The 10,077-nt window shown below is 43.9% G+C and overlaps 2 protein-coding genes across 2 annotated transcripts in view; one reads left to right on the plus strand and one right to left on the minus strand.

Annotated features, from left to right (window-relative positions):
- Nucleotides 1–3,660: 3,660 nt before the first annotated feature.
- stmp1 (short transmembrane mitochondrial protein 1) lies at nt 3,661–9,247 on the minus strand. The gene is made up of 3 exons (XM_080851051.1): nt 9,067–9,247; nt 7,660–7,713; nt 3,661–4,536 (listed from the first exon to the last, which is right to left on the minus strand). The coding sequence occupies exons 1-3, from the start codon at nt 9,079–9,081 to the stop codon at nt 4,465–4,467; spliced, it is 141 nt and encodes a 46-aa protein (XP_080707177.1). The 5' UTR covers nt 9,082–9,247; the 3' UTR covers nt 3,661–4,464.
- Nucleotides 9,248–9,257: 10 nt separating this feature from the next.
- Nucleotides 9,258–10,077, plus strand: part of LOC308375029 (aldo-keto reductase family 1 member B1-like) — a 7,824-nt gene continuing 7,004 nt past the window's right edge. The window contains exon 1 of the mRNA XM_080851053.1: nt 9,258–9,606. Coding sequence (XP_080707179.1) covers nt 9,541–9,606 — 66 coding nt within the window. The 5' untranslated portion in view covers nt 9,258–9,540. The remainder of the gene's footprint in view (nt 9,607–10,077) is intronic.

The following is a 10,077-nucleotide window of genomic DNA, read 5'->3' on the forward strand; positions in this document are numbered from 1 at the left end:
CTCCAGATGGTACAAGCATGGTACAAGCATCAGGGAATAGGAACAGGGTTAAAGGAAAACCCAAAAACTTTTGCAATTTCAAAGACCTTATTTACAGGTCTGCCTTTTGACATACTGTGTGTGTGTGTGTGTGTGTGTGTGTGTGTGCAGCACAGCGGTTGTCTTTTCATAAGTCGTTATGAATTCTATTTAACATCTTTGCTTGACACCATGATTTTTTCAGAAAAGTGGTTAGGAAAAGTTGTGCAGCTTGGGCTACAAATGGATCACTCGAATCCAATAGCATCATCTCCAGTCTTACTTTGGCGCACTTATAATATGCTAGACTTGAAATCTAAATTCTAAAACTCCAGGTTGTTTTTATAGAGGGCAAGGAAAAGTGGTTAGGAAAAGTCTCGTCATCCAGTCATGTATGCAGGGAAAGATCACACAAGGACAGGCAACCCATGAGCCAGAATGAAAATCTCTGGTCTTCAGCACTTTAGTGGCCATGTTATGTAAGAGATGGTAATGGTCCCGATTCCTCATTCATCCAGCGTCAATCAATTTAAGTACATGGCATGATTGACATATTAGCCTTCGTGCCCTACTATGTTACCCTCAAATATACGGGAGATGCATGTGAGGGCAGGATCGTGGTGGTGCAGTGGTAAGTATGCAGTTTGCAATGTTGATGGTAAGAGGTTCAAATCCTACTGTGTTGAAGTGAGTGAGTGAGTCATTCATTAATCTTACCTGTCCAAACGGAACCCTTGGGGAAGTGTGCCAATGCATATAAAGACAGTTCATAGAAGAGCCCTTGGGCAATGACACAGTGTGTGTACATAGAAGTAGTGTTTTAGTCATGCAGCAATGTAGTTTAGTTGGACAACTGAAAACAATCTCTCTCTGAATAAAAGTCTATAACCCACTGCTTTTCAACTGGATTTTTTCGGGGGGCCAAGGAAGCCCCCCCGTGTCTTTCTCCTCGTGATCCAACCTGACTTCACACCTGCATCCATCCTCACCACCCAGGGCCTCTCCACCTTCTCTCCTGCATTGAGGTTTGAACCGGTGACCATGGAGGTGGGGAGCGTGGACACTACCACTGCGCCACCAGCGCTCCACTTCAAAACTGCTCTCTGGACACATATGTCCTGGGGATGGGGGGGGAAGTCTTGTTGGATGATTGTGTGACAATGTGATCGTCCCTACAGGTGAATATACTCTTTCAATGCCATGCCACTGAGCCAAGCTCTGTGGTGTGGCGGTCAGAGCGCAAGTTTGGCACCCCGTAATCCCAGGTTCGAGTCCCGGTGAGGTGACCACGTTTTAAGTGAACATTAAATAAACTGCGGTCAATACAGGTGCGATCAATAAACGAGTTTGTTTGGTAAAATCCCGTAAACTGCTGTTATGCTGTTTACATACACTGCGGTTATTAGTCAGTAGAATATGGTAAAGCTGGCGTCCTTTTATAACAAAAGACAAAAGTCGCATGTTTGTATGTCTCACGTCTGAATTCATGTCTCATTTTTGTCGCTCTTCTGAGTATTGTAATGTTTATTCAGTTTCAGTTTGTTTATTTGTTGAAGAGTGACAGTGTACTTTAATAAACATTAAAATGTAAATGCACCCAATTGTAGCCAAAAGGCTAGTTTCCATTGGCAGTCCCCCTGCCAGAGTGTTAATGGCTAAACAACTTAAAAAGGCATTAACATATATATATACACATATACATAAATATATACAAACATAACATTGACAAGATAAAAATAAAATTAAAGATAAAAATAAAATAAAATGAAATGAGATATAACATTATCACAAAAGTGACGTTTGGCATGACCCCCTACAGGCATGCGCAGGTTCAGTGTTCATGCAGGGCAGAGCCTGCGAGTATGTGAACAGTACAGTTGTATAATTGCCTCCTTCATAATCATCTTTCAGTAAATCATCTTTCAGTAAATCATCTTTCTTTAATACTCGGTCTGGTTCTTAACACCACACATAACAAGAACATCACAAGTATGACACTGCGATCGATCTTAGAACTCGCTAACCTTGTCTCAGCAACTGGCTACTGGACTTTCTAACCAACAGACCTCAGTCTGTCTCATCCTGAACACTGGCGTACCACAGGGCTACGTGCTGAGCCCTCTCCTCTACTCTCTCTTCACCTCCGACTGCACAGCTGTACATGGTTCTAATACCATTGTCAAGTACGCAGATGACACAGCGGTGATTGGCCTCATCAGCAACAACGATGAGTCGGCCTACAGGGAAGAGGTCCAGCACCTGGCAAAGTGGTGTGCCGACAACAACCTGGCTCTTAACACAAAAAAAGACAAAAGAACTCATTGTGGACTTCAGGAGGAAGTATCAACGGGACGGAGGTGGAGCGTGTCGCCAGCTTTAAGTTCCTGGGTCTCCGAGGACCTCTCTTGGACTCTCAACACCTCAACCCTGGTTAAGAAAGCTCACCAGCGTCTCTTCGTTCTGAGAAGATTGAAGAAGGCCCATCTGTCTCCTCAGATTCTGGTGAACTTCTACCGCTGTACCATCGAGATCATCCTCACCAACTGCATCTGAGTCTGGTATGGCAGCTGATCTGTTGCGGACCGCAAAACCCTGCAGAGGGTGGTGAAAACTGCTCAACGCATCACTGGTTCCACTCTCCCCACCATCGAGGCTGTGCAGCACAAAAGATGTCTGCGTAAGGCGCACAGCATCGAGAAGGACAGCTCCCTCCCCAACCACAGACTGTTTGCCCTCTTCCCCTCAGGGAGGCGCTACAGGGCCCTCCGTTTCCGGACCAGCAGGCTCAGGAGGAACAGCTCCTTCCTTGCTGCTGTCACCCTGTTGAACACTTCACCACGGTATTAGCCCCCCTGGCTACCCCCCCCTCACTCCTTCCTCCAATGACTATTTCCCCCCCCCCCCCCTTACCTTCACCTGTACTTCATCTGCACTTTGGATATACCTATATCATATCTGCACTATTGACCAACTATTGCTGCTAATTTTACTACTGCTCATACCCCATATATCTTATATTGTACTGTATATATCCCATCTATTTATTTTTATATTACCACTATACATATGCACAATACTCTGCACTCTTCTGCTATTTGCACTTCTGGTTGGATGCTAACTGCATTTCGCTGTCTCAGTACTTGTACTCTGTGCAATGACAATAAAGTTGAATCTAATCTAATCTAATCGAGGGGAGATCTTTCTGTTCTGTGCTGCCACCTAGTGGACGAAATAGTATTGCTGTATAAATGAATCGGCCAATAACAAATTGATACAATTATCTTGCTTATTGTATCTACTGAATGGGTCGCCTTAATCAAAATTAAAAAATGTGCCCCCCTGAGAAGTAAATAAGAAGTAAGTACAGATTATGAATTAATAACAAACTAAACACAGATTATTAATGAATAACAAACTAAACACAGATTATTAATGAATAACAAACTAAACACAGATTATTAATAACATACTAAGTACAGATTATTAATTAATAAAATACTAAACACAGATTATTAATGAATAACATACTAAGTACAGTAATCAGACTCGGAGCCGGTATGAAGGAAGAATCCAGTTTAATAAAAGCACATCAGGCCTTTGACACGCAGAAAAGCCAAGTATCCCCCCCCCCCCCCCCCCTCTCCAGTTTCATAGAGTTCCAGTGCAAAGGCCAATATCAAAGGATGGGTTAGAGTTAGAGTTACATAACCTTAAGAGTATTATATAACTCTAACCCAATGTCAAAAGATGGATTCCACAAACTAATCTATACACACATTGCAATGCAACCCCACACGCTTATATTTATATATGTGCTAAGCCACACGGTTATATTTATATATGTGTGTTTATATTTATATTTATACGTATATGTGTGTTCATGTAAAGAACTCAGTCCCATGCCATGAGAGCTTGGTAGTGCTTTTGTGTTTGGGATTCCTGTGATTACACCCCTACCCCTGTCTAACACACACTAACACACACACACACACACACACACACACACACACACACTGACCCCAAGGGAGCCTCCTGGAGCATGATGGTTGCCATGGTATCCTAAGGAGCATGATGGTTGTCATGGTATCCTAAGGAGCATGATGGTTGTCATGGTATCCTGAGGAGCATGATGATTGCCATGGTATCCTGAGGAGCATGATGGTTGCCATGGTATCCTAAGGAGCATGATGGTTGTCATGGTATCCTGAGGAGCATGATGGTTGTCATGGCAATCCCAGGAGCATGTTGGTTGTCATGGTATTCCTCAGTCTGTACAAACCCTCATATAAATCAGGAAGTCCTTACAAGACACTCCCACATGAATCAGGAAGAAGTGTCTCATCAGATCACACCCCCACAAAACAAAGTCTTTAACTCGCAGCCCCCCCTCCCCATCCGCTGACGCTCACTCCTGGGGGGCTTTTCCTTGCCCCCCCCAGCCCCCTTTCACTCCGGGGGCTTCTTCTTGGCTTCCACATCCTTCTTAAACTCCTCGATCCTCTTTGAAATGTTGGGTACCTGAACACACACACACACACACACACACACACACACACACACACACACACACACACACACACACACAAAGGTAGGGACAGGTCTTATTCCAAACACATGATAAAGAGAGGATCTGTTAATCACGAATGAGCAAACAAGCTCTAAGGGCTGAGTGTGTGTGTGAGTGAGTGTATGAGTGTGTGAGTGTATGAGTGTAGGGCTGCAACTATCGAATATTTTTGTAATCGAGTATTCTATCAAGAATTTCATCGATTAATCGGATTAAAGTAATTTTGCGTTTTCAACAACGTCATGTCAATAATGACTCGCATTATTAGCAGCCATGCTAACGTATCCGACCGACTAGCATCACGCAGTTGCCGCGATCGCGTTATCAAAACCTCCAAAATGTCATCAAAGTAACTAACCCCATTGCATTCAAATTATAAACGTCTTGTGTTTATGTGACACTTAGTCATTGTTTTCTGAAGGATTAGCAAACAGATTGAGATAGATAGAACTAACGTGGATTAGTGACAATGGCGACCACGCTTGGTTTGTTTACCTTCGAAAACTTCCTGTGGTGTTTCCTCTTTACGATGACATAGCCTAACTGACCCAAAGTGACCCCACCCCATAAATGCCTCTTTCAATAATATTATTGCTGACACACGCGCATTGAAAGATTCAATAAACTTGACTCACAAGCATTATAGTGCTGTTTTGGGAGTAATGTTCGTGTGTGTTTCTGTGTGTGCTTGCTATGATAAATGCTGCTCACTGGTTTGCGTTGCAAACTTTAGACTGCTGCCATGGAAACACCATGCGAGCGTTATAGAAACAATGTAGGCTACCAGTACATTGGGTTTAGGGACAGTTGCAGCCTGAAATAATTTAGTTATAATAAGCAATTGGCTGTTATTCCTGACCAAAGAAAACATTTTTTAATCCAACACATTAATTGGGTCAAAACTCAGCAGCTGTGTGTATGTGACCGCGCGTGCGGGAGGAGAGACGTGCATGACATGAGATCTTGGTGCATTTGTACTCCCTCTGCTACTTACTGTAACATCATGCCTAGCATCACTATGACTCATAGTATAGTCTACAAATAACCTCACACACCGTAAATTCAAACTTATGCTTGTGTCCATAGTATCTAGCAATCGTAAATTAGCAAGCGTCAACATTTACGTTACATTGAAGTGGATCCGCATGGTGAACTGTTAACGTTAATGAGTTAAAGAACTGTATTTGCTGGTTCTAGGTTGCTTGGTTGTATCGCTCGGGCAGTGACTGTTAGAACACCCACGATTACCAAAGCAGTATTCTTTATCTCCATTTAATTCATCAATTTCCATTACATGACAATGCGTACGATCGTACAATATGTGTGTTCAATGAGAATAGCCTGGGCAAATCAGCACTGCACTGAATTACATTAACATGAGTTATTGCTACATGATAACAATTACACAATTAATATTAATAGATAGTGGACACACTAGGCAACATGATATCATCCATAATACATTAAACAGTCGAAATATAAACTTATAAGGATGAACCCATCCTTACTACATCGAATCAACATAAGAGCAGTACATACATTCCACTTAGCCGCTATCGCTACTATAACGTACCCTGCACTACATGAAACTACGTACTATCATAAGGTAGGCACACAATGCCTAAAATAGTACTTCACCATACTGTGACAAATAAGTTTCGAGTGCTTACATCATTATTGTTCTACGTGTATGTGAATCTTGTGTGCTTAACTAAACTGGTCACTACCATACTGACACCTAGACTGACGGAGCTGCTGTCTACAGAGACCGTAAATCTTTGAATGCGCGCGCGTCAATAATAAAAGTCCGTATGAAATGGTGGCACCAGAGCATGATATGAACTAAACGAACCCTCGAGGCATAAAAAAATCCTCGATAATTTTTTGTAATCGAGTTACTCGAGTAATTGTTGCAGCCCTATGTGTGTGTGTGTGTGTGTGTGTGTGTGTGTGTGTGTGTGTGTGTGTGAGTGAGTGAGTGAGTGAGTGAGTGAGTGAGTGAGTGAGTGAGTGAGTGAGTGAGTGAGTGAGTGAGTGAGTGAGTGAGTGAGTGAGTGAGTGAGTGAGTGAGTGAGTGAGTGAGTGAGTGAGTGAGTGAGTGAGTGAGTGAGTGAGTGAGTGAGTGAGTGAGTGAGTGAGTGAGTGAGTGAGTGAGTGAGTGAGTGAGTGAGTGAGTGAGTGAGTGAGTGAGTGAGTGAGTGAGTGAGTGAGTGAGTGAGTGAGTGAGTGAGTGAGTGAGTGAGTGAGTGAGTGAGTGAGTGAGTGAGTGAGTGAGTGAGTGAGTGAGTGAGTGAGTGAGTGAGTGAGTGAGTGAGTGAGTGAGTGAGTGAGTGAGTGAGTGAGTGAGTGAGTGAGCGAGCGAGCGAGCGAGCGAGCGAGCGAGTGGAGTGTGTGTGTGTGTGTGTGTGTGTGTGTGTGTGTGTGTGTGAGTGTAAAGGGATCAGTATGTGGGCTCCTTGTTTACTGCACCCATGATCTGAGTGAGTGTGTGTGTGTGTGAGTGATGATCTTAGTGTTGTTCGTTCGTTCGTTCGTTCGTTCGTTCGTTCGTTCGTTCGAGTGAGTGAGTGAGTTCGTGAGTTCGTGAGTTCGTGAGTTCGTGAGTTCGTGAGTGTGTGTGTGTGTGTGAGTGATGATCTTAGTGTTGTTCGCTCTTTGCTCTAAATGTTGGGCAGTAGGAGCCACATATATCACACAGCACAGCACGTGTTCAACACAGCCAGAGCAGGACTTGAATAGTTTGCAGCTTTAAGTGTGTGTGTGCGTGTGTGCGTGTGTGCGTGTGTGCGTGTGTGCGTGTGAGCGTGTGTGCGTGTGTGCGTGTGTGCGTGTGTGCGTGTGTGCACGTGCGTGAGCGAGAGTGAGAGTGAGAGTGAGAGTGAGAGTGAGGGTGAGGGTGAGGGTGAGGGTGAGGGTGTGTGCGTGTGCGTGTGTGCGTGTGTGCGTGTGTGCGTGAGTGCGTGAGTGCGTGTGTGCGCGAGTGTGCGCGTGTGTGTGAGTGTGTGTGACCACGGAGGTGTTGAAGTAACGTGATCACCATGCCAAGCCCACACACTCTCCCGAGCCCCACTTACCTCATAGTTCTGAGCCAGGTACATCCCGACCACGTTACCCAAAGTGAACCCAACCTGTGAGAGTGAGAGAACACACACACACACACACACACACACACACACACACACACACACACACACACACACACACACACACACACACACACACACACACACACACACACACACACACACACACACACACAGTGTCATGACTTGATACAGTTGAATACATTACACCGGTTGTACTATTGCAGGACCAAGATACATAAGTTTGACCCATCAACATCCCCACTTTGTAACAGATGTAAGATTTCTGAAGGAACACTTGCTCTTGCTCTTTGGCCTTGTACAGTGTGTGTGTGTGTGTGTGTGTGTGTGTGTGTGTGTGTGTGTGTGTGTGTGTGTGTGTGTGTGTGTGTGTGTGTGTGTGTGTGTTGCTCTTGCTCTTTGGTCTTGTACAGTTAAGTTGTTATCTTACTGGTTTGATATTTTCCAATGCTTCTCTAAAGCCTTTAAGAAGAAATTTGAAACCAGATCCATTGGTTGCGATCTTAGGAGGGACAGGGGCTCTACTTTTGGCTAATGCATATGAAGCTCAAGCTGTTTCTTTAGGTATGGTTGTGGGGAAAAAAAATTATACCGCTTATGTGGAAAAGTGACCCAGCACCAAGTTATGAAATGTGGCGAAGTTAAGAGAAATGGGGAATGTACTTAGCCTCAAAAAAATGAGATATCACAACAATGATACATCTTAATAGTATTATAAGATCTGGGACCATCTACTGTTGTACAGAAAGGGCCTGACTGACTCATAATACTGTAAACCTGATCAATGTTTTCTTTTGGATGTTTCTTTTTTCTTTTATATACTGTGTATGGAATTACATTATATTCATGACCGTGATGACTGTTTTGTCACTGCTATGTTCAGTCCATAACAAGAAGGAAAATAAAAAGTATATATTAAAAACAAGATTAGATTTCATTACACCGACGATAAAGACTCATCTTCAGTAGCGCTATATTTCACTCCACTCGCTATGAAAGTTCCGCGATACCTAGACTAGTCTGATCGCAGGTGCGTGGAATATATGTTGTTCACTTTAGCAGATCACATAATTAGAAACCAAAACAAGCTGTGTTGGCTAGTACAATGATTGCGTTTTGACTGCTTCCGGTTATTAAATGATTTGTATGATTCTGACAATGGCGAGATTGTTTTAAATAAAATTAAATAGACAAACTCATTCCGCGTTAACTCCGAGTCTGTTCGACCAATGTCAGTCAGTTTCTGTAGGCTAATGGCTAGCAGGCTAAGAGTGTACAGTTCAGATGCTCTACCCACTATTTTGTAAAGTTCGCGAGATAAACAGTCTTAGGGTGGATTCACCCTGGCCATAGCGGACAATACAATAACGTACTCACCAAAAACTGCATCATGATTGAGGAAACTAAGATGCTACAAGCACGTCGAGTTCAAGTCTAAATCGACACTGGCAAAGTTACTGACAAGTGTTGAGAGGATTTTGTTTTCCGTATTGTACGTCACAGCCTGACAGCAGCCTGGTTTACAGTGGAGCGCCCTCTGTTGGTCAGCTCCAGTCATGGCACACGGTTCAGGGGAGAACAGTAGCACGAGAGAGAGAGAGAGAGAGAGAGAGAGAGAGATGACTATGAGAAAGAAATAACTATTGACACCGGGGCGGACCATAGACCTAGCCAATCAGCGACGAACTTGTACACTCGTACACCGTATACATTGTATAACTGTCTATGTCTTACACCATTTCTTAAGTCTGTCTCGCGCTTTCAAGCTCGTATCCCCGCGGGAACTCCGGCAGCGACCAGCGACACTTTCTCTCCGATATCAAGATATCAAGTCTCGCTCTCCCTGCGGTGATGACGACGTCCGTGAGCCTCAACACCGGCGCCTTTATGCCCGTTCTGGGCTTAGGAACATGGAGGGTAGGTTGGGAACACACACACATCTGTAGGTGTCAACCCCAAGCTGGCTGTTCTGTACTTGTTGCTGTTTATTAATGGAAGGTGATGATCGGGGTCCATTTGAGCCGCGTCTGTCCGCTACCTCTCTGGAATAAAAACAGAAATAATAACTTAGTACTAATAACTTATTTTTTCCCAGTGATAAGTAGTTAGTAGTGTCATGAACGTCTCGATATCTAATAGTTATTAGGACGTCACACTCCTCCAGCAACTCTTGCGAATACAATTAAAACAGTTGGGGTTTAAATGCGAACCGTTTAGACTCAATACAAAACTCAAGAAACTCGGGGAAAATTTAAAGAATGCGTGGAAACTGTGTGCGTGCGTGCGTGCGCGCGTGCGTGCGTGCGTGCGCGCGTGCGTGCGTGTGTGTGTGTGCCCCTGGAGATATTAAATCTGTTATCGCATTCTTTAATTTCCGACTCACAAATC

Source organism: Sprattus sprattus (assembly GCF_963457725.1).
Source record: "Sprattus sprattus genome assembly, chromosome: 14".
Taxonomy (NCBI): Eukaryota; Metazoa; Chordata; class Actinopteri; order Clupeiformes; family Clupeidae; genus Sprattus; species Sprattus sprattus.

What these genes read in the sequence shown, in the direction of transcription:
- stmp1 (XM_080851051.1), bottom strand. An exon ending in ACCTGGCTCAGAACTATGAG is followed by an intron (nt 4,537 to 7,659) that starts GTAAGTGGGGCT and finishes GTGTGTGTTCAG; the next exon opens with GTACCCAACATTTCAAAGAG.